This window comes from Agelaius phoeniceus, chromosome 3 (genome assembly GCF_051311805.1).
Source record: "Agelaius phoeniceus isolate bAgePho1 chromosome 3, bAgePho1.hap1, whole genome shotgun sequence".
Taxonomy (NCBI): domain Eukaryota; kingdom Metazoa; phylum Chordata; class Aves; order Passeriformes; family Icteridae; genus Agelaius; species Agelaius phoeniceus.
Genome location: NC_135267.1, coordinates 115,626,663 through 115,650,552, shown reverse-complemented (window position 1 = coordinate 115,650,552; position 23,890 = coordinate 115,626,663). Strand labels below are relative to the sequence as shown.

The following is a 23,890-nucleotide window of genomic DNA, read 5'->3' as shown; positions in this document are numbered from 1 at the left end:
TTCATTTCTGCCTAATATCCATGAGCATCAGCTTCCATCTGCCCAGCTCGTCTGTTTCAGCTCAGAGGGCCTATGATCCTGCTGCAGTTGTCAGCCAAACTCCAGCTGTAAAAACAAAGCTGACTTGGACCAATGAATGCAAAATATTTCTTCACCATACCCAGAAGATGTCCTGCATCCCCTCAGAGTGTTCATCTGTCACAGGAACACTCTTTGGCACAACCCTCTGTCCTGGGGAATGTTTCAATCTATTTTCATGGTGTTTCAATTTATTTTCTGGCTAATCCTGCCTCCTTGTGTGTTGCAGGTTTGGAAAAGTGGCAGAACACAACAGGAACTTCATCCAAAAGCTGCCGTAAAACGAGAGTTATGTAACCAGAGGTAGCAACAATGCTGCTGCTGCCCTTGTGCCTTGCACCCAAAGCCCTCCAAGCTGCTGGAAGTGGCACAGTGACCCAGCAGCCCCTTGGAGCTGCAGCAGAGCAGAGAAGTGGGGCTCTGGAAGGGACCCCAGGCAGGAGGAAGCCCCAGCTGATGAGAACTTGTCTTGGTGCCCCCAGTGCCCCCCTGAGCTCAAACCTACCAGCTTGATGTGCTCCCGCTTCTGGTACTTCTCACTGTAGTACTGCTCCTGCCTGAGGTTCAGCAGCTGCTGCTGCTGCTTCTCCTTCAGCTCCACCAGCTTCTGGGTCATCTCAGAGTCCAGGGCAGCCAGCTCCTGCTCGATGGTGGAGGAGCTGTGGTCAGGGCTGCTGGTCTCAGACCTGCAGGGACACAGCACAGGTCACCAGGCACCAACCCTGCCTCCACGTGGCTCCACCTGCCTCTTGAAGGCAGATCTTTATGAACAGCCTGTTAACAAGCTCCTCAGCACCACACACACAGCAAGAAGATGGGTGATTCTAGCCCTAGGAAGGGCAAGCATTTAATTAAAGAGAAGCTATTAATGATTTATTAATGGGATGGCTGCATCTTTTAAACCTCATTCCACTGACCCACCAGGGTGCTGGCAACCAGACTCTGTTTAGTGAGCTATAAAGGCAAGTGCCAAGACTTCCCATGGAACTTGTTTGCCCCCTTCCAGACATAACCTGAACTTCAAAGCTGCAGAGCCTTCAGCAGAAGGGGTGAATGCTGAGTATTTTGCAAACAAAGTCATCCCTGCACGCACTCAGCAATAAATCTAAAAGCTGAACCTTACATCTGCATTTACCAAATGCTTGCCATGGCAGGAACATCCCTTTATTTGGTGTTTTGTCCCCCCTTCAGGAAATGCCATGCATAGCACACACAGCAAAGTGCTCCCCGGGCTGCTGCCTTCAGAAGGAAAGCTCACACCCCAGTGGGGAGCAAACCTCACACAGGCAGCTCCCAGGAGCAAGGCAGAAACACAGGAAGGAGGCTAAAAAGCAACACTAAGGAACAGTTTGGATCTCTTTTACTCTTTCTTAAGACAGAAGGAAGGACAGATGTAACTGTGAAAGGAGATGACACTAAAGTGCCCAAGAGAAAAATAAGCAGCAAATCCAGTATCACTCTGAGGCCAGCACTGAAGGAAACCCAAGGAAAATACATTACAGAAATGAGATGCTGCTGTGTCCCTGCCCTGCTGCTGTGTTTGCTGCCATGCTCAGGTGCTAAATCAGTTGCCTGGGAAACGTCAGAACAGCGCAGGAGATGGACAAAACAACAAAACCTTGAACAGGGAGGGCTGACACAGGAGAAAAATGAGTTTGCTCCTCAGAAATGTGCAGAGACTCCAATGCAGAGAGCTGGCTCTGCCTCTCTTCTCTCTCCCAGGTTCAAGTGTGCAGCTGCTGTCACTCAGAGTTACCTCTCCTGAAATAATGTGATCCTGCTCTCATCCCTCCGAGGACACCAGTGCCAAGGTAGCCTCCTTTTATTTCTTGTGCTTTGATTGTGTTTGAATATTCTGCTACGAGGTTAAGTGTGCTGGGTGAGGGTAATTTAAACATTGCAGAGCCAGAAGACAGCATGAATGAATATTACAGTCAGCATTTGATGCCATTGCACAACACATATTTTAAAGCTGACATTTCTCTTGTGTTTCTGGGAAAAAGGAATCAGGCCTATTTCTAAACACAGGCTGAAATACTGGCTGCTTTTTATGGGATGTGATCATTAAAAAAACTTCAGAGCAACACCAACAAAACACTAGTGCACGTGTATAAATAAATATTTCAAACTTCCTGCAGACAATTCAGGCTTTACTGAATCTTGGCTCAGTTTTAGACAAGGGCAAAAAGCAGAGATTGCTCCTGACCAGAGACAACACATTTTTATGGCCATCTGATACAGGGACTCCTGTGAAGTAGTGATTTATACTTTGCAGTTACAGGCAAATAACATCAGCAATAATTTAAAATTATAAAAAAATCCCCTTTCTCCTGTGCTCTATTAGAAGTCTGCTGCTTGAGATAATATGTAGTTGCAAGCTTGAAAATCCCTGAAAACATATTTGTGCCTTTTTTGAAATGTAACCTCCAGATTTGTCTGTTTCTGCACATAAAACTCCAGGTCTCTGACACCACTGAGGCAGCTCCACGTAGGAGACTGCAGGGTTTTGCTGCCTGACATCAGCAGTGGTTTGCAGTCAGATCACAACACAGCAAAAAAACCTCAAACCCTTTTTTGCTCAAAAACAAATGAGTCATTTTATTCATCCAGCTTGATTTTCTGCTTAAATGTGAATAGGAGGAAAGGCAGAAACGTGCTGTTGTTTTGCCTGCCACTGTCACCCACTTTGGTGGTGGAAAACACTGCAGATAAAATATCCCTGGGCTTGCAGCTGACAGCCAGCCATTAAAGGGAGTTTGTTACACTCAAATACAGAACCTGGAAGCCTGAAAGCTGGCAGCAGTGAAGGCCAGCAGAACACAGATATATTGTGAGTGTCTAGCTCTTATTAAGGCCAATGACATTCTGTCATCAGGAAGGCAGAAATGAATAAGCTCCTGTCCAGGGACAAGCATGGCCTGAGTCCCAGTCACTTACATTTAGAGGTACCATCAACAAGGTTGGCAGCCAGAGCAGGCTTGCAGCTTTTTTCTCTGATATCTCCGCCCAAAAAGTAATTTTTTTAAAAGTTTGCTCAATATCATCATATTTAAGAGCTGCAGCTCCATCAATCTCATGTCAAAGTTAAGAGGACTTTAGTGCTTATCTAGTTACTTTAAAAAATAAATGTTGTTAAGACAAAAAGGATGCACCAATGGGAGAAATAAAAAGTTCATTTACAAGAGTCTCGGGCACTGACTGGCTCTGTGTGTGTACATGCTTTGCCAGGAGTTATGAATTGATCTTTATTAACATACAGCTCCTTTCCATAAGAACAAGGCAATCATTGTGGAAAGGTTAGTAAGGATTCATTGCAGTTTTTTGCATTTAAATTGATAATAATAGTTAATAAGTGACTAATACAAAAATTGTATCAGGACAGAGAAAGGGAGAGGGTGGTGCAAGGCTTGGAAAGAGAAAGCACAGAAGGGGTGTTCCTGCAGAGGCAAAGCCAGGCAGTTGTTAGGACACTCCCAGGTGTTCCAGATCAATCATGATTTAACAGCAGTCAGGTGTTTACAGTCTCCAGGTGCTTCTTTCCCCTAATTCCACACCTGGTGCCCTCTCCTGTGGCCTGAGCTTTTCCAGGGCTGCACCATGGAGCCGTGGCTCTCATCTCCCCCATTAACCAGGAACCTGCTGCTTTGCATTTTCTCTGTGCTCTGCCCCCTCTGCATGATTTCTGTGCCCTAAGAGAAGCCAAGGAGTCTGAGGAAAGGTCTCCAGCAGCCAGTGCTGAGGAGGGGTGCTTCACCCACCTCTTCTTGCTGTCCCTCTTGGCAGTTTTCTCCAGCACGGCCCTCCGCCGCAGGTAGTCGTTCTGGATCTCGTTGTACTTGGCCGTGTGCTCCTTGATCAGGTCAGTGGTTTTCTTGTGGTGCCTCTTCACCAGGTCCTTCATCTCCTTGTAGTGCTTCTTCTGGAGCTTCACAAAGGACTTCTGCTGCTTTAGCTCCTCGATGGTCTGTGCTTCCACTTCTGCAATGACAATCACAAAAGGCACTTCAGCTTTCCAGCAATGCAGGATTTCAGTCAGAGGAGCCAGGGATTGCCATGAGCAGGAATGAACAAAACCTGCTTGTTTGCTGGGGGTGAAGGAAACATGGCATAAACTGAGAAGTTTTACCTGCAATAAGCTAACTGGGTTGAAAGCACTGTGACAAAAGGGTTCCACCAGTATTCGCTACATTCACTACAAATTCAGCCTCTGTTCTCACAATAACGCTGCTCTTTTTTCTGGCTTAGATGGTAACTTGGTGGTCATGAAACCACAACAATTCCTTAAAAATTCCCTGTTGGCACCCATCTCATGAGATGTGCCCAAACACGGTTTACTTCAGCCCTGAGGAAGAACACTTGGCATATGAATTTTCTAGGAGTTTCTGCAGTCCTACTCACTGGAAGAAATGCCTAAGCCAGGTACCTATTTCACAAAAAAGATGTTTTTCTTGACAAGAAAGCTTATCATTCTTTCAGTGTGACCTGTGTATTTATTACCTGTGAGGACACTCTGGATAAGATCTTCTGTCTTTGCAGGTGCTTTCACAGAACCTAGAGGTAAAAGAGATGTTTAATTCCAATTCTTTTAAAACAATAGCCATGCCTGTGCTGCTTGAGGGTTAGAACATGGCAGGTGACACAGGACACAGCCTGACATGGGCAGACTTTAATCATTGGAGAAAACACATCTTTTGAGCAGGAGAGGAGCAACATGAAGATGTCCTCCCCCTGTGGCCCAGGACAGAAAGGTGACCTTCCAAAAGCCCAGCTGAGCTGTGTTAGTGACAAGGAGGATGAACCCCCTGACACCGCTCACAGGAGTCATGTGAGTGGCATTAGGCTGACAGTACAACCACATTACACAGTGTGTGGCAGTGCAGAATGCCTGCACACAGCATGGACCCAGCTCCTTGTGAGCTGCCTAGAGATACTGCAGCCATAAAATCCTAAACATGGTGTTTAACAAGCATTTTCTACAGGAGATGTGTCCATACAAAGCACACCAGTGCCTAACACTGGGTTTTGAGTGTGGAGTAAGATGTCACCACGTGCATGAATTAGGCATAGTGTAAAAACAATTCCAAGAGATTCCTGCACCTGCAGCAACAACAAAAAAACCCCAGCACATTTTCTTGCTCATAAAGAATTTCAGTTCCACCACCAATGCAACTGTTAAGTAGAAGATATTTGTATATTTGAAGCAGAGAAAAGTGGTGGGAAAGTTTCTACTTATTTTAGACAAACAAAACAAACACACACAATTCCCCACCTTTGTTCTTTAAACACAAAGCACTTGAAAAATTATTACCCAGACTAATTTAGAAAAGATGGGACTTTTTTTTCCTCTTTTCCTTTGTTTTGTTTGTTATTTTTTACCTGGTGCTGGCTGGCTGTGCACAACCTGAGTAGCTGGTTTGGGTGTGAGGGAGGCAGTAAAATTGACCCCATTTTCTGCTGGTGTTGGCCTGGGCTCATTGTTGGCTTCAGACGGTGCATCCCCGTGGTCAACCTGAAATCACATCAGAATTCACATTATTCTTCCCAAATAACAGACTTCACTTACTTGCAGGTCCAGTTTAGCCTGGTTTTTAAATGCAGAATGCTGCAAATGTTGTATCTAAAAATCATTCTAAAATAAAACAATGGAAGAAGACATCCTTAAGAGCTGTGGTAACCCAGGTGGCTCATTTGTGCAGGGTAAATTTCAAGAAGAAATGGAACATGCATTATTCTGAAAAAGTATTTTAAGCAGATATAACTCATCAGGGACATTTTTTAGTGCAACATATATTAGCTGCACCAGATGTGAAGGCTGTATTGCAGTGAGGAGCCATAAAATCTTTCTAGAAATAACCTAGGTGCTGCCAGGAGAATGCTCCCCAAATCCCTGCTGTGAGCAAAACCTGTACACAAGATTACTTCTAAATTTCATAGACACACCCAGCACTACCATTCTTCACCATTCTCACAGAGCAGGAACATCCTTCTGGCTCCCAAGATCTGACATTCCTGTAACTACACTCCAAGGTAACCTGTAAACAGTACCTCCATTCTGCTGCACGAGCACATCTGTGGGATCCAAATAGTGAAGCATTTTCCACACCCTGCTCCTTCTCTCCAGTCTCCTGAAGGCTCAGCCTTGCACTACACCCTGAACATCTCAAACTGTCCCTGTGACCATCAGGACTGAAGCAGGCACCCAGCCCTCAGCAAACAGAAGGTCATTCAAAGCAATTTTTATTTTGAGATGTTTCTGCTTCCTGCTGTCCCTGCCAGGGCTGGTTGCCATGGTGTCTCAGGGAAGTTTTGGATTTGTTCCTTCAGCTGCTTCCATCTCCTCCTCTGATGGTAATCACATTACATGAGGAGGCAGGAGAGCACAGTTGGTTTTTTCTTTTTGCCCCATGATTACTCCAGGCTTGCAGAACATCAGCCTGTGCTGCACCAACAGAGGCAGAATGGATTTTGATCCAAGGGTTTTGTGCTGCTGCTGGGCTCCTTCAGCCTGGCCCTGACACTACACTGTGCATTCCAAAATTCCTGTCTCACCAGCCTATTCCTACCAGAGTGACAGCAGAGAGATACTGTAGGCAGGAGCATGATGCAAGTGAAAAGCAGTGCCAACAACTTCATTTACACCAAGCAGGAATGACTGCAGTAAAATACAGAAAAACCTCATTTAGCCAGCATTTCTGACAGAGGAACAATGTGACAGGCAAAAGCTGTAGCTGTGATAAACACATACAGATGTGGTGATCCTCACAGCTCTCCTCAGGCTGCAGTTCATTAGTTTAATAAAAACAATGTTTGCTACACAGAACATCATCATTTCATGCAAATAAAGCCAGAATTCCCAACTCCTGGCAGCTCTGTGCCCCACTGCATGGGAAGTGGGTGTTACCTTCTCTTGAGACCTGGTTTGTAGGTGCTGTGAAATGCTGCATCACACCTTGTTGAGGAACTATTAATATAACCTGTCACTTTGGGACATAAAACATCTGTCTGCAGAAACTGAAGCAGAAATCTGAGGCAGGATGACAAAGTGAATAAGGAGCAATTTTCACTACATCAAGCAATCTAATCTCATTAAAAAGCACTTTCTCTTCCCATAATTCACCACACTATGCTAAAAGAATGCTAAAATAAACATTATTTTTTTTCCTTTTAAAAAAAAGGGTTTTTCCTTTTAGGCTGTTTTAAAAACATGATGTAATCCAGCCTTCTAATTTACAGTTTTAATATTCCCATGAACTGGTTTCTATTTCACAGTGCCACGTCTACTGCAATACAGAGCATTTGCTAAACAGAGAGATCCATACCCATAGAGGATTCCATCTGGTCTATTCTTCTTTCTACAGAGCAAAGGAGCTGCTTCAGGCTGGGATTAGCCCTTACCAAGGAATTCTCTGCAAATTCCTTTGGATTGCTCCTCCTGTCTGTAAAGGACACTTGGCAGGGGAGGAGAGGGCAGCCTTCACTACCTGTATGCCCTGAGAGATTTACAGTGATCATTGAAAGGTACAAAACTCCCACTGCAGGCTTTCCTTTCCCCAAAACCAGCTCTTCTCAGGCCAGGCCGGAAGGCAAGAGCTGGCCAAGGAAAGTAAAGGCAGGAACTCCTGTCATACTCACAATGGGAACTTTGTAAATAAATCCAGAAAAGAGAACCTCAGTCAGTTCTTCAGCATTCTTTGTTCATGTGATTGCACTGACCATTGACAGACAAGATTGTGTGAAGCCTGAAGAAAAGCTGATTTCTTGGTTTAAAACAATTCACTGCTGGGGAGCTTAGTTCACTGCTGTTCTGTGAGGAGCCTGTGGAACTTCCCACAGAGGTTGGGTTTAAATTTCTACACCAAGGAGAGCAAAGCAAAAACCTCTGAGTTTTCCTCTGACAGCTGCTCAGGTCAGAAATGTGTGTGAGGGGAAGGAAAGAGGAGTGGGGAGCAGAACCTGTGCTGGGAGCCAGCTCAGCTCTGCACACCATCATTTCCAGTGTGGAAGCCTGGCACTGGGAATGGGAATCCAGGTGCAATCAGGTGCTCATTGCTGGTGAACACACTTGGGTTTGTTCAGCTGTGCTGCCAGGGAATGTACTTGCAATTATGGATTGGTGTGATTGTTGTGGGCCAATAGAAGTGAAGAAAACAGACTGACAGATGAGGAAAATGTTATCATCACAGAACATGGTCAGGGAATTCAAGATTTCCAAGCACAGACCAAAATACCTTTCCCAAAAAGTGCCTTCAAAATAGAAGGTAACTGTGGTGACCTCAGATTGACACTTCCAGAGGCAGTTTTGTCCCTGTCCCTTGGTGCTGCAGCTAACTCAACCATTACACATTTTTAGCAAACAGACCACAATCACTACAGTTTTCTTTCACAAAATATTTCTGTGCTTCTCCAAAACAACCTCCTTTATCCCATGAGCTTCCAAGCTCCTTGACAGTCATCCCTCCTTCTTCCATTTGCTGCAGAAGATACTCTATGACAAGAATTTTTCTAACTAACAAATAAGCCTGTATATACCAGGAAAATCTGTAGTTTTTCAAAAGTAAAAATGACCTCTAAGGTATTTAAAGGATTCTGTTAAAAAAGGCTTTGCTATTAATATAGAATCTCATGTGTGGTGCGTCCTAGATAAATGTCTAAGATCCTATTGAGCATTTCAGTGTCCTCATTCAGCAGAGCTTGTGACACTGCACCCAGAGTGAAGGGCTGGCTACTGAATTGTAATGACTTTCCCTCATCTGGTCTGCTTTGGGAATGTATTCTTGGCTACAAAATCTAGTTCAGAGAGGCTTTGCACATCTGAGGATTGCAGAAGGCAGGCACCAGAGCAGAGGGCAGCTTAGGATTGAAAAGCATTTCTCTGCCTTAGCTGGAGACTGCTGAGAGCCTTTTGATCACTGGGTGTGCACAACACCTGGCCCAGCCACCTCTGGCAGACGAGGCTGATGTTCCCAAACACAGCTGGAAGCCCCAGTGACAGAGTCTGGAACAGAATGTTTGACCATGCAGAGTCCACCAGGAACCACAGCTGAACTCTCAGTTATTCTCGGAACAACCTCTGTGCATTTGGGTGCACAACACCTTCAATTATACAGCAAAAAGGTTCACAGCTCAGTCTGCAGGTAACCACACTTACCTAAAACTGGGGCTCCCACAGCTTGCAGCTACAATAGGGCTCTTTATTTACTCCATGGTCTCCTCCTCCCTCCTCATTTCTCACATCTATGAAGGGCTGAGCTCCAGGCCCCTTCCCAATCACTGCAGGATTACCCTGTGTCTCCTCAGGACATGTTTGCTCACAGAGGATCATGTGAGACATCATAATCTGAGATACACAAATGTTTCTCAGCAGAATGACCTCTCCAAAGACAGTCTGAAATTCCCTGCAATTTCTAGTATTTTCAGGAAGAACTCCTGACACAGAGCTGTCATTTTTGCAAGGGGAACCAGCAGCACACTGGAAAACCAGGGGCATTGTCTCACAGAGATTTCAGGTGCTGCAGAGCAAAGCTGCACAGCACACAAATAACACAAATAGCTCCTCCTGTGTCTCAGCTCAGAGCAGCAAGGTGCTCAGTGCACATCACACTGTTTTTAGTGACAGCACACCCCAGTGCAGAGCTGCTGTGTGGGGTGTCCTGTGCCCCAGCCCTCCTCAGGGTGACACGTGTACAGGTGTTCTGTAATCAGGGATTTTCAGTGATTGCCTTCCTAAGCAAAGAAGGTGCTTTTAAACACCATAGCATGATCTCCAGAGGCTCAGAAGCCTCCCTTACCTCTTTCTTGACCTCCTCCTCATCTTCCAGAGTCAGTGCAGCCAGCTGCTTAGCTCTCTGCTCCATCAGGTTCACATATCTGATGGGGTTGGATAAGGCCTCAATCACATCTAGGAACAAGGCAAACACTTCAGTTTCAAAGCCCTGGTGCTGTGGCTCTGGCACCCAGGGTTTAAGGAAAAGGCACAACACCCTGAAGATGGTCTTTGCCTGGCATTTAAACCCACCCCTGTTCAGAGCCAATGCCAAAATCCAGTTCTCTCCCTGGAGCATTGGCCCAGGGAACAATTGCATCCTCCTGTGTCCTGCATGCAAAGTTTCACTTGTGTTGCAGTGCCAAGTGCCTGGGCTGTTTCCTCCTTTGGAGGCTGCTGAAAATCAGAGCTGGCCCTCACCCTAAGCCTCAGGCAAGGTGCTGTAAAGCAGGCCATCTCCTGGGAGTGAGGAGACACTGCTCCACCCAGTGCAGATCTCTGCTCACAGCACTGCCATCCCAGCCTGGCAAGTCCTCCAGAGCCCATGCACTTGGTGTTTCAATTAACCCCTCTATTCCCCAGCAAGAGAACTGCCTGGATAAGTCAGAGTCACCTGCATAAGTGTCAGGGACGTAGTCCTTGACCTCGATGTACACAAAGAGGGCTGGCAGTGTCAGAGGCTGGTTCCTCTCATTCCTCAAGCAGATGTAGTGATAGCCTGCAAGGTAAGGAACAACCAGTTCACAGCATAAACCCCTCCACAGGCATTTCCAATGCATCTCTGTTGTATTTGGTATTTAGAGTGTGGTGCCAACTGAGCAGACAGCTCCAGGGACTGCTGGGAGGGGAAGGTTCACCTGAAGGGTTTCAGGGATAACTGTACAGACTGCTGGAAAGGCATGAGGAACTGCAGCTCAAAATTATACCTTCTGTTTATTCTTACATATGTGATTGATGCTAAAAATGGTAATTTATTTAAATTTTTCATGCATTCTGTTTTAGTACCTATGTCTGGATTTTTTTAGTTTAGTACATCTTATTTAATTTTCAAAAGTGACCCTGGTATTACTCAGCAAAGTAAACTGAGATGTAACAGCCCATCCACATACATCATCTAATTTAAAAAATATACAAAACGGCATGATGGCCACAGTGTGCTGTCTGTATAAATCCTGTTGTGTGACCATCCTCAGGAATGCACCTGTAAAAAGAGAAATTCTGGACTGTTTTGAAAGCTGGCTGTCCCACCTTTGACTGAGCACCTTGTGGCACTGAGTGCCATGTCCAGCTTGGGAGCCACCCCTGTGAGGAGTGTCAGGATGCATTTACCTGGGCAATCCTCACCTGGCTGATGCAAGCCACTCTCTCTCCAAGCAAAGGATAAATCCTTGCTTTGGGAATAGTGACAAGGCTGTGCATTTATGTGACAGCAGGATACAACTTTCTCTCAGAAGAGAGAGAAATTAAATACTACAAAGGGTTCTCAGTTCTCTCAACCTCCTCCAAGTTTTCAGCAGGGACACAAACTGAGCCCAACAGGCTGCTCTCCATCACATGCTGCAAATTGAGGATTGCTGGAGCCAAAGCACACAGAATGGGCCTGGGGGAACAGCTCTGCTAAGATTTCACTTGCCAGAAGAGGGGAATCCTTCCCACCCCCCTTCTCCTCTCCAGTCACCCACCTACCTTCCTCTGGCACTCAGCAGCTCCATCCGTTCAGCCAGCAGAAAATACAGCTGGCATAACAAAGGTGTCAGCTGGACTGACAAACTAAGTTTGTTCATGAAAAAGGTGTGGAGATGATTCCTCAGGAGCCATTGGGCCGGCTGTCAGATGTGGGGACGTGTGAGTTTTGTGTTGGGTAAGGCACAGGGTGGATAGAGATGCTCTTCTTTTTGCAGGGAGCAAAGCTCATGGCCCATATGCTTGCCCTAATTCAGTTTCCTCCCCTGGCTGGAGAATCTGGCACTGAATGTGAGCACTTCCCTTGCTCAAACTGCCAGTGTCACTGCCTCTTTCTGAAACAGGATCTCTAACAAGTCTCTGGCCTGGAAAATGGGGCCAGAGTTGTCACACAAGGTAACTTTCATTGAAGTGGCCACTAATTATAGTGGAAATAATGTGATATAGAAGAGACCAATAATGATCTTTTTCTTTTAATTTTCAGCAATGGGGATGAAAGTAATTTTGGATTGATTTAAAGCTATTACAGAGATATAACAGCTGGCACACAGGTCAGTCTTTCATGTGTGCAGAAGTTACATTGAGAGGAGCAGGTTTTACTTTCATTCCCAACCACATCCCATTCTCACAAAGGTGACATCAAAATTGGCTCTTACTGCTCTCTCTCCTCTTAAAAGTGTGCAATTGCACTTTTTAGCATAAACCTGTGAGCATGAAATCGGAGTACTGGAGAGAAGGAAGTGCCAACTACGCCTCCAATGCTTTAATTCTATTGCTTTTCCTGGATGGTCCAAAATTTCCATTTCTGCTGAAAGATGGCATTTTTGTTTTTCAAGTCCTCATGTGCTATGAGCTGCTGAGTGGCTGCTGATGTGGAGCAGCTGGGATTCTGCCTGGCTGTCTCTTTTCAGCACACAGTGTCTGTCTGGATGGGGAAAAGCCTTTACCTGGTCGGATTGCTGAGACTGGCAGGATCCGATGGCCAATGAATTTCCCTCCTTCCTCATACACTGCCAGCCTTAAACAGGCCAGGGAAGGCAAAACCACCTGCAAGGAAATATTACTGCATTGTTCAATTTCACCTCTGAATGATGCAGCTCCTTCCACAGGCTGCACTGAGCACATGCTAAAATTTATCTGGTCATTGGAAAGAAAAAACAAACAAACAAAAAAAACCCAATGAAAAAAGCTTCTCTGATTTATTTTCAACTTCTAAAAATAGTAGTCTCTGAGCAGAGGGCAGTCAGGCATGGTCCTTAACTAAATACAGGAATGAAGTGCACTAATTAGAAGTTCATTACAGAAGAAAAATGCCAGTGATGTTTCCAAACCTAAGCTCTGGCAGGCTGCCAAAGGAAAGCCATTCAGAAGGCCAAATTATTCAGGGAAAAGAGCCCTGCTGCAAGTACCAAGTGTCTGAACACCCTTGTGAGCTGCACTTGCTGAGAGAAATCCAAAATAAACTGTTTTCCAAGCACCTGGACTGGGACATGACCAACCAAGGTGCTCAGTGAGCAAAACCCAGAGGTTCTGTTCAAATACTGGCTGCAGGTATATTGCAAAGTGCAATAAAACATTCACACTGCATGGTGCCCAGTGTCTCCTGCCCACATTTCCTTTTGGGAAGCAAGGGTTACACCAACCTTCTTGAACACTATGGCTTCCTCCTCCCAGACTGGATTCACTGCATTGCCTTGAGAGGTCTTGGTCTTCAGAGCTTTCCTCCTGGTATCCACAGGCAGGCCAAACATGTCCACCTCCACATAGGTACCGACTTTTTTATCAGAAAGGAACTGGCCTGAAATGATCTAAAGCCAAAGGAGCACTGTCACAGATGGCTGTGGTGGACTAGGAAATGAATGGCTGCAGAGCTCTCATTAATGATCAGTAGTGGGCATTTAAAATAGAACCAAAACAGCACTAAGCCCACAATAAACTGAAAATACTCCCAATATTTAACTGCAGACACAGCGAAACAGCTTGTGAGGCCTGGTTTCCTGTAACCCTGTGGTCCTGAATTCCCCTGTGAGCAATAATGTGGTTGGGACCAGGCTGCTGCCCTTCCCTCAGCAGGAATACTCATTTGGATCTGCTCCTCAATCTGTATGCCCAGTTCCTGAGAACTCCTTAGGTTCTATCTAGTCTCAACAAGAGGTTCAAACAATGCTTGAAGAAACAGAGGTTTAAACGGCAGAGATATTATATATATGCTTTAAGCTGTGAGGGAGAAAACAATCTTAAAAGTTTGTGTTCTAATAAGGGCTCAGGAAGTTTATGGTTTTATAGCTGGAGATATAAAAGTGAATTCACCAAGTGAATTTGTTCCCCTGTCACAGCCAATGCAATCTATCCCCTTGAACACTTATGCAGGTAATTCTCCATCTGCAGATTCCTGGCAGTCCCTGAACTTCATTAGAGGTCCTCAAAAAGGAACAAGTAAAACCAAGTTGGCAATGAATTGCAGCTGACATTTATGGTTCCACAGTTCTGCTGGAGAACTTGCAGAAAAGCAGAAAAATTTATTTATGCTGAGAGCATGTAGTGTTCTAGCTATTCCAGTCCAACCTCCCACTTCACAACAGCATGTTTTAAATCCAGCCCTTTGTTTCTAAAAACACAGCCAAACTGCTCCTAAATCCATACACCTCCCAGCTCTGTGATTCTGGAATTACTTCTATGGCAAAGAATTCATACAATAAAAATATATTGATTTCTCCTACAATGCAAAATGCGAGGCAAAGTTAAAAATTAAATGTTGCTCCATGAAATTAAATTAATTTTATTTTATTGGCATAGTATAGTCATTTTTGAGGCCCCTGCACCACAGAAATATGAATATATCCATGCTCTGGCATTACCATGAGAGCACTTCCACCAGCTCCATCCATACCTTGACAGACAGAGTGTTGGCCACTATTCCATCCACTATTCCCTCAGTAAATGGATCAAAGTGCTTGTCTGGCCTTCTCATGAACTCTGGCTTTAACCTGTAGCCACTTTTGCCATTGTATTCATACATTCCCATGTTTATTTGCATAGACAAATCTGGACATGAAAAATATTGAAAAGAGTTATTTTATGGATAATAAATAAATAAAAAAAAGAAATAAAATAATAATAAATTTGAAAAGCAGTAAAACTTTAAAAAATTACTGTAATTCCATCCTGACTGTAATAGAAACAGTACAAGCCTGGTTTAAATACTTTATTTAACAGCTTTATAGTTTACTTTAATCCCTAGATAATTTTTGACAAATACAACCTTTCCTACCTATAAATCAGCAAGTCTATGGGAGAAATGGACATGTACAGCTCCCCAAAGGCAGAGAACAGCAGGCCTTGACTTACCCACAGTTTGGAAGTTGAGGGCCACCATCTGGCAGCCAGCATTCCAGAAGACCTGGGGCATGTAGTTGGAAGAGTCCACCCGAGTTCCCTTGGGGTAAATCCTGCTCAGCTGCATCTTGTTGTACCTGATCAGGGAGGAGTTAAGGTGCACAACACCTGACAAGAATCACCTGGCAGGTGAGAAGGGCAGCTGCAGGGTTAAATTAAACACAGGTGGTTCTTTACAGAATGGCCATGGGTTCCTTGTTGGATTTCTGCAAGCATCATTCTTCCAGGTGTGCACAGTTTTGTAGGAGATATGATAAATATGGGGCAGTGAAAGGTGCTGCTGTCCCTGCATGGAGTACTCAGAACAAGCAAGGAAAAAGCACAGCCAGATGCATTGGGAAGATCACACTCATAAAATTCCATTTATTTTTACATTGCTACTTTGGGATTTCCCTGGGATTGCATTTCCAGAGGTCAGCTGCTTGTAAACAGTGAATCTTGCCCTGGAGCAGGGAGAGGTGTTCAGTGAAAAAGTGTTTTTCTGCAATGAGATTAGAATTGGCCTCTACATGGACAGAAATGACAAGTGTACACATCTCCTGGCTGAGTCTCCAAATCTCTGAGATGAGGATGTGCTGCAGGCAATCCTTGGAAGGAGCTCTCCATTCATCTCCTTTGAGGCACTGCTTTATCTGTTTATCTATTTTACTTCATCCATTTGCAACTGCAGCCATGAGGAGAGATACTGAGAAACATCAAAAGGTCTAACCAGAATGTTCCTTAGCTTTTCTTTAGAAGCTATAAAAATCAAAAAAAAAAAAAAAAAGAAATTGTGTGCCAATAAATCAGTAGAGGTATGATGGCAAAGTGAACATTCTCATGTGACTTTGCAAAGAAGTCATTTTGACAATTTGCTCACCATAACTCTCACCACTCCATATAGGATGATAAATTTAACAATCAGAATTAGGTCTTCAATATGTCATTTATGCCTATTCCCTCTAGTCCTAGCCCACAGCACGAGGACTCATGCCAGTTTTTAAATTAGCTCATCAGAACTCAGGCCAATTAATTCATTTAGAAATCTTTAGAAAGAATAAAATCTAATCTACAAATTTCATTTGGGTTCCCTATTTCCCCAGCTCCTGTCTCTGAATTCCAATAAAGCTCTGTAGCAGATCTCAGATATAGAAGGACTTAGGAAGCCACTTTGTGAGAGTGAAGGATACTCCACAAATTCCACAGGAGACTTTGTAAGCTGCTCAAGCCCTTTGGTTTCCACGAAGGAAGACATTTCAAAGCTTTTGTTGCGTTCTGCAGGTTGAGAGGGGAGATAAAACCAGGGATAGAAGAGGTTAGAGCACAAACTGGTGTGGTTTAGTGCCAGTCCCTTCACCCCACCTATAGCCCAGCAGCTCTTTCCACCTGGTTGATGGCTGTGCTGCCAGCAGTGCCCTTGCTCTGCAGCCAAGGGCAGGGCTGAGGCTGCACCAGCTGCAGGCAGCAGTGGGGCAAAGCACCCTGTGGGCTTTGAGAGGCTGAGCCCAGAGATGCCATCTGTGGCACAGGGGCTGCAGCACTTGCTGTGGGCACTGCTGGACCTCTGCCCTGTCTCTGCAGGCTGATGTGAGGCTGGGAGCCCCTGGAGTAGGAACTGATGTCCATGTCAGGTTAAAGGGAGCAGAGCAGTGGCTCTTGGTGCAGCAGGGGCAAGGTCAGAGCTGTCCAAGCCACCAAACACCCTATCCAACCATTCCTGCAGGTGCATTCCTGTGCCCCAGCAGGGATTCAGACCTAATCCCCAATGATTTCAGGCTTTTATGATCTCTTTCATTTGGTTAAACTTTCTGATCTGCCAGTGGTGAGCAGCTCCTCCTCCACGCCTGAGCTGGTAGGAACAAACAAGAATTTGTGCAGTGCTTGTCACCCACCTTAGCCTGATGTGGGCACAGCCTCTCAATGCACCCAGGCACCAGCATGCAGCAGAGCCCAAGTCAAGACCCTGCTAGCTTCAGGACCTTCCCTTGTGTGCAGAGGAAAGGTTTTCTGTGAACCAACACTTCCCACTCCATCCCAGCCAGCCCTGTGGCTGCCTAGCAGGGCCACTGGAATTCAATCCATTAACTCAGCTCTGATCTGTTTAAAAATGAGAGGATCAGTGCCTGTGTTGGAGCAAGACCTCTGCAGCCTCACCATTTTACAGCAAGCAACCAGGAAGGCAGAGAGAAGGTTTAGAAATGGCTGTAAGAGTGCTGCAGCAATCCAGGGACAGGCAGCAGCAGGGCTGGCCAGCTCCCAGAGCCAAACTGCAGGGGAGGGACAAAGCTGAGCAAAAGCTCCAAGAGCAGGACACAAACAGGTGGGCACTGTCCTCCTAGGGAGCCACAAAGGAAGCAGTGCATCCAAGGAAATTGTGAGAGGAAAATGTGCTGCCAGCCTGGGAGCTACAAACCCTTCTCAGCCTATGCTGGAGAGTCAGAGGATGAACATGGGTTTCCAAAAGTAATTCTCTGCCTCTAGGAGAGCTGGGACTCACCCTTGATGGTGGTCCCTATTTCTAATCAGCAGCCATCATGCTACTGCTATTATTCACAGCTGTTATCTCCTAATGGTGAAAAATTCCCATTATTCCCTACAGGCTGCTCTCCTACCACTCCCTCTTCCTTTGTAGCACACAATATCCTCTCCTTCTCCAGCTGGCTCACCTCCATCTCAGCTTCTCATAAAGGCATTGAGATTATTGTTATTCCAGCCACCCCCTACTGATGGCATAGCACCAGCAACACACATGTACTGGTTTTATCCTATTTAGAATGAAGGTGCTAGAATTTCTGGTAGCAATAAACTCTTCTTTCCCAGCCTTGTCTTTAAGTAGAGCATTTGTAGGAAACCAGAGCTGGTAGCTGTTAAAGGATTTGGTTACCAACTGTCCAGAGCTTAATCAGACCTGTAATTAAAATCAGAACAATTATTTCCTTGTAGTATCTGGAGAGGATTAAGGGACCTGCCCTTTGAAGAAAAGCCTGTGCAGGAGAGACGTTTCTCTCTTGTGATACATTACACTGTGCTATCTTATCAGGAGCAAATTACTGCAGAGTGAACAAATAACTCATTGAAAACTGTCTGAAAAACATGGGAAAATGCACTTACAGCTACTTGCTGCCAAAGAACAGGGAACCTTTCTAGTGAGGGCAACCAGGGCACTGGTACAGATCCACTGCTGTTCAATATTGCTGTTACCAGCTTGGATGCAAGACCAGAAAATGCACTTTTAAAATGTGTGAATGACAGAAGCAGTGAGGTACTGTTGTCACCACAGAGGTCTGGATCACAAATCCAAACAAACTCTGAATAAAATGTAATAAATTAGCAAAGTGCTGTAATATTGAAAGTATAAAACTGTATAAAAGAAAGTATGGATCTCTACACTTAAGAACGTGAGGCCCAGTGAAGAAAAGTAAAATTTTTGGGAAACAGTTGGATAGATAGCAAACTGAAAAGCAATCCCCATTTCATCTCTTCTTCATTCAGCTCATTTAATGAAGATCCAGCAGTGAGTCCAGGCCAAGACCAAGACCAGAACACCCAAGTTGTTCTTTAGCTGGACAGCAACGTTTAGCACCTAGGGCCATATTTATCACACAATGATTTTTTGGACACAAACACAAAAAATTTAATTCCTTAACAATAGGAGTTCACTGAAACTCTATTATTGATCAAAGATCACATCAGGACTTAGGAGAAAAATCTTAGGACAGCAGCAGATCTTTACAAAAAGCAAAACTCAGGCAAAGGCATGTGAACAGAAAAAAAACCCCTACATGAGACAATTCTCTAACAGCTGCATCAACTTGTAGTGCTAGGATTCACATGGCTTCCTTTCCAGAAGGCACATCTCCTTCCCACTGTGCTCTTGTAACTCTCATTAGAGCTGGAGGAGATTATCAACACCCCAAGGGCCACTGCTGCAGGGAACAGGCACAGCTCCCTGCATGGGGCTGGGACTGCTCGTGTGTGGCATCTGGATAAATACCCACACACCAATGAGCGTTGGGAACTTCCCACGTGTTTGTTATTCAGCACAGCAAATGCCACATCTCAGACAGAGACAGGGATTTAGGCAACAATTACCTGTCCTCTGCCAAGGACACCACAAATCCGGAATAAATTAAAGTGCTGTGCAATTCTTTAACTAAAAAGCTCCAAAAGCACATTACACCTGTCAAAACAAAGTGAGAAAGGGCAGGCAGACAGTGGGGGGGTGTGCATCAAGGAAGGCAGAGATGCTGCAGTGTTTACTGAGGATGCCACTGAGTGCATTCCAGCAGGGGGTGAAATGATGGCCCCTCCTTTACAACACACAGAAAGTGAATTTGCACGTGGGGAAGGGCAGACTCTGAATCTTCTATAGAAGTATTGGAGGCAAAAAGAAGTAGGAATATTTATGACCACCTTTCTCAAACTGCTTCAGGCATGGACAACAAAGACAATGCAAGCACATAACTTTCAAAACTGTTTTTGAAATGTCAGCATGTTTACTGTTGATGAAGTTGGATATTTAGACTAAAAGAGGTTTCAAAACACAAATGGATTTATTTGGCTGGATACCAAGGGAACATTTTCTGTCTGTGTTCCTGTATCTAACTGAGAGGAAGCCAAGCAGCATTTCTGCAGAACTCTGCCAAACACTTGCCAGGTAATTTTAAGATGTTTCTTACTTACTTTTTGATACTTCAAATGACTCAAACTTCACGGGCTGAATGTAGTTTACCAGGTTAGACATCTCTTCAGTGGCCATAGCCTCACTTCCAGCAGTACCCTAGGGAAGAGAAGGGAAAATGCTGCAGTTGGGTCTGTACATCAGAAGCCACAAATGCCAAAGCCCAGTTTTCTATCAACTGTGGTGTCCTTCACTGCCCCTGGCTAAGGAAGGCAATGCTGAAAGATGTAAATGTTTACTATTCCATCTTTTCACGTGGCTCCCAGGGAAGGGACAGCATTGCCTCCACCCCTGCACACTGCTGGGCACATGCATTAGTGCTCCTGGATACATAATGAACCCCTCAGGTTTTGATGGCAGGTTTTTCATCCAACAATGCTAAAAGGCAGCTGTCTCAAAGAGATCTGCTGTGGTGCTGTTTGTTCTTCATCTTGAGAAAACAAAAGTATAGAAAAAGCAAAGACATGCTTCCAACCCGACCAACAACCAAGCTGGGGAAGCTGGTGCTGGTGCTCTGCCTGCCTTCCTCCACTGGATGGCAGCTCCAGTCCTGCTAACACTCACCAACCCAATCCCCAACCTCATCCCCGCCCTTACTTCGTCCATCGACGACTTCTTACAGTCGTCATCGTAGTCATCATCGTCGTCGCTCTCCATGTCTGCTTCTCCTGCAAAGTTCCAAGCAGAAGATGAAGCCTGGCTGAGGCAGCAGGGACAAGGAGCAGTGACAAAGCCAGGCAGGATGTGCAAACAGCCCTGCCTGGAGCAGCCTGTGCCGTGCATGTGCTTCTTGTCCCAGCAGCACCAAAGCCAGCCCTGCTCCCGAGGGACTCATCCATCCTGAGCACGGAGTTCAGTTCTTATTGCCCAAGCAGCAGGAGCCCTTGCTCTGCAGCTGCCTGATGCTCTTTCTTTGGCAAGCAGCACTGAGAGGGGAGTGCAGTGTGCTCAGTGTGTGGGCAGGGTTTCAGACTGCCCTGAGATATTCCCCAGGGTTTGGAGGTGTGAGTCCAACCTGCAGGGTCCATGCAGGCCTCCAGGAGTGTCCCAGCCCCTCTGGGGAGCTGCAGCCTGCACAGGGTGAGGAAACCACCGTGAGAATCCACGGGTCCTGCTGTGCTGTGCTACCAAGGGCTGCTCAGCAGCTCCCACCTGTGCTGGGCATGCAGAGCCCTGCCCCGAGGCTGGCAGGGCCGGGCACAGCAGCCACAGGGCAGCAGCGCCAGCAGCTCCCTGCAGGGCTCTGGAGCAGAGCTGAGCTGTGCCAGCTGAGGGCACTGCAGACCCGGCAATGGCAGGAGTGCCAAGGCTCATCCTGTCCCTGAGAGCTCAAACAGAGCACATCCATTGCCCCATCCCAATTCCAGAGCACTCCCCAAACTTCCACGGGCAAGGTGTGAATTCTTTAATGCTCATTAACAAAGGTCTCCCCTCGCCTTCAAAGTGTTTTGATTGGCTGCATCAGAAATTAAATCACTGAGGAATATCAAGTTTATCTTTGCCTTTAGAAACTCCTCCTGTGGGCCTGGCTGTCATAAAGTGTACCTGTGCATCTTAAGGCTCTGGAAAGGAACATTTACTCATCCTGCAGTCACCTACCCACACCTGTAAGAGTGACAGCTCTCCCTGAAGACTTCACAAACCTTCCAGCACAAAAATCTAACTACTGTGCAGCATTCTCAAATTCTCCAGAGAATGGCAATGCAGTCTCAGCTCCTCCTGTCGGTCTGGGGCAGAATCCCAAGCCCTGAGTCAATAAAGAGGCTCCTCTTTGCTCCAGTGTGGCCCAGGGGGCCCCTCCTGAGCACAGGGAGCACACATGAGTGTGCCTTGCACAACCCAGGGACGCCTACCCAGCCTGCACTTCCTTCCAGGGGCAGATGTTGAAATGTCAGGCTTTATTCACCAACACACTTCTTCCTGAATGTTTCATTGAGGAAAATAACATGATTGCTCAACAGGCCCAGGGGATGGCTCTGGGAGCCTCAGCACAATGCAGAGAGCCAGGCAAGCTCTCCCAGGATTTGCACTGAAAATCTTTGCATGGGGAGCTCTCAATTGATTTAACCAGGCTGGCAAAAGAGCCCCAGAAGGGGGAGGTGGGCAGGTTTTGGCCAGCTTGCACCTCTGAGGCCAGAGGTACATGACAGCCTGTTCCTGCTGCAAGTGTCCAGGGAGGAAAGTACACAGTGCATGGTTGGTTTGTTTAAAAACATTTAACACAAACACTCCCAAGGAGATCCAATCTCATTTTCAAGTACTGCATCAGACAGCAAAACCAGGGCAAGTAACACACAGGAGTGCCAGCATGGACCCAAAGGAGAGTTTGAGGAGCTGTGGTACCCTGCACTGCCTTGCCCCAGCATGCCAAAAGGAGAGTTTGAGGAGCTGTGGTACCCCTGCACTGCCTTGCCCCAGCATGGACCCAAAGGAGAGTTTGAGGAGCTGTGGTACCCCTGCACTGCCTTGCCCCAGCATGGACCCAAAGGAGAGTTTGAGGAGCTGTGGTACCCCTGCACTGCCTTGCCCCAGCATGGACTCAAAGGAGAGTTTGAGGAACTGTGGTACCCTGCACTGCCTTGCCCCAGCATGCCAAAAGGAGAGTTTAGTTTGAGGAGCTGTGGTACCCTGCACTGCCTTGCCCCAGCATGGACACAGGAGAGTTTAGTTTGAGGAGCTGTGGTACCCCTGCACTGCCTTGCCCCAGCATGGACCATGCACCCAAAGGAGAGTTTGAGGAGCTGTGGTACCCTGCACTGCCTTGCCCCAGCAGCACAGCCCTGTGCTCACAGCCAGCCCTCTCTCCCTGATGCATGGCAGGGACACAAAGCCACCCTGAGGCTGTCCAAGGGACAATCAGCTGTAATACCATCATTACTGGCTGCATTTAGAGGGGACTGCAAACCCAGCTCAGCACAGGACCTCTCCAGTGCTCCCTGGCACACAAATGCAGTGAAAATAGGGTCCTTCTCCAAGGAAGCCAAACAAAAGCCTGCCCATGGACAGAGGCAGCCAGGAGAATATCAAGAAATTAGAGGATACAGCTTAAAACACAGGTACTGCCAACCCTCACAGGCAGAAGGGCATAGGAAACTCCGAGGAGAGACTGAAGGATGTTTCCAAGGAGCTGTCCCTGCTGAGTGGGGCAGTGTGGAGGAGACATAAAAGAAACAACGAGTGGGCAAAGGAGGCTGAGCCCCAGCTGAAGGGTGGAGGGGCTCAACACAGCAACACTGACTGGAGGATGAGCAGGAGAGCTGGGAATGAGAAGCCAAATCCTTGGCTTGAGGAAGCACTGTGCTAAACATTATCCATTCTCATCATCCTGACAGAGACTGGCAGCCCAGTAAAACCAAAGTCTAGACAGTGCTTGAAATTCAGAGGAATCTGGTAATCTGCTTTCTCAGAGCCTTTCAAACAATGGCCAGGATGAATTATGAATGTGGCTCTTGCTGGTGCAGCTTGTTAACTCTGCAACATTTAGGCAGCCACCAGCATCCCAGGGGGCAATCACCTTTTGGGTTTTTCCACTGTGCCTCAGCACTGGCTGATTTTTAAAAAGGGAAAAATGAACTTTATTCAGTTTGATAAACCATTTTGCTTTGTAACAATGGGCTGGCATCAGCAGCACTTCCATCCACTGAGCCCAAAACCTTGTATCCAGTTTTCCATTTGGGCATCATGAAACCATGGGGCCAATTCTGCCCTGTCTTCCATGAGTCCTTCCTTGCAGCACCCACTGCTCTGACAAAACCATCATCCTACCAGTGAGAAACAAGCAATCTGCTTACTTAGCAGTATTTAAATGCTGCTCCATCAGGAAGCTTTAGCTCCTTCCAGTATGGGCCTGCTTTTGGTGAAATCTTGCAGCACTGCCACTGCTCCTTCTGCACTGTGACAGAACTTCTTTGGAAATCTTGTTTGCTTACCTCTGTCCATTGTGCAGGAGCAGGCAGGTCTAAGAGGCTTCTTTCCCAAAATTGCAATCTATCTCACAAGGGTTATCTCAGAAATTCTTCTTCTGCTTTGAATTAGTTTTAGAAAATGTTTTTTCCACTGACATGTATTGAAGTCACTTCCTACATCAGTTTTATGGGCATCCTGCAAGGCGTCCTACAAAGCTCAGAATTCTTTCTTTAATTACTGCTGCTATTTCACCAGCACTACACTTTTATATGGTCTTATAACATCAAAAACGTGGGTTTACTTGAGTTTAAATCTGACCTCAAGCAGTGTAAGACACAGAGAATCTTGATATCATCCAGTATGAATTACCACTTTGTTTTGCACTGCTGTGAAAAAAACTCATT

At 46.0% G+C, this 23,890-nt stretch overlaps 1 protein-coding gene and 1 long non-coding RNA gene across 6 annotated transcripts in view; one reads left to right on the top strand and one right to left on the bottom strand.

Moving 5' to 3' along the window:
• The window catches only part of PLCB1 (phospholipase C beta 1), a 327,471-nt gene that overhangs the window by 57,867 nt on the left and 245,714 nt on the right, over nucleotides 1-23,890 (bottom strand). For all 5 annotated transcript variants that reach the window (XR_013181595.1, XM_077176289.1, XM_054629483.2 and 2 more), the window contains exons 15-27: nucleotides 20,178-20,248; nucleotides 19,583-19,679; nucleotides 16,090-16,174; nucleotides 14,873-14,997; nucleotides 14,415-14,569; nucleotides 13,168-13,332; nucleotides 12,472-12,571; nucleotides 10,455-10,559; nucleotides 9,867-9,976; nucleotides 5,455-5,587; nucleotides 4,576-4,629; nucleotides 3,837-4,056; nucleotides 584-764 (exon numbers count right to left, since the gene is read on the bottom strand). Coding sequence is in view for 4 of the 5 variants with exons in the window: in XM_077176289.1 (XP_077032404.1) it covers nucleotides 584-764; nucleotides 3,837-4,056; nucleotides 4,576-4,629; nucleotides 5,455-5,587; nucleotides 9,867-9,976; nucleotides 10,455-10,559; nucleotides 12,472-12,571; nucleotides 13,168-13,332; nucleotides 14,415-14,569; nucleotides 14,873-14,997; nucleotides 16,090-16,174; nucleotides 19,583-19,679; nucleotides 20,178-20,248 (1,601 nt within the window). In the remaining variant the exon portion in view is untranslated. The remainder of the gene's footprint in view (nucleotides 1-583; nucleotides 765-3,836; nucleotides 4,057-4,575; nucleotides 4,630-5,454; nucleotides 5,588-9,866; nucleotides 9,977-10,454; nucleotides 10,560-12,471; nucleotides 12,572-13,167; nucleotides 13,333-14,414; nucleotides 14,570-14,872; nucleotides 14,998-16,089; nucleotides 16,175-19,582; nucleotides 19,680-20,177; nucleotides 20,249-23,890) is intronic.
• The window catches only part of LOC129118202 (uncharacterized), a 58,507-nt gene continuing 35,799 nt past the window's right edge, over nucleotides 1,183-23,890 (top strand). The window contains exon 1 of the long non-coding RNA XR_008533953.2: nucleotides 1,183-1,889. This is a non-coding gene — a long non-coding RNA (uncharacterized LOC129118202). The remainder of the gene's footprint in view (nucleotides 1,890-23,890) is intronic.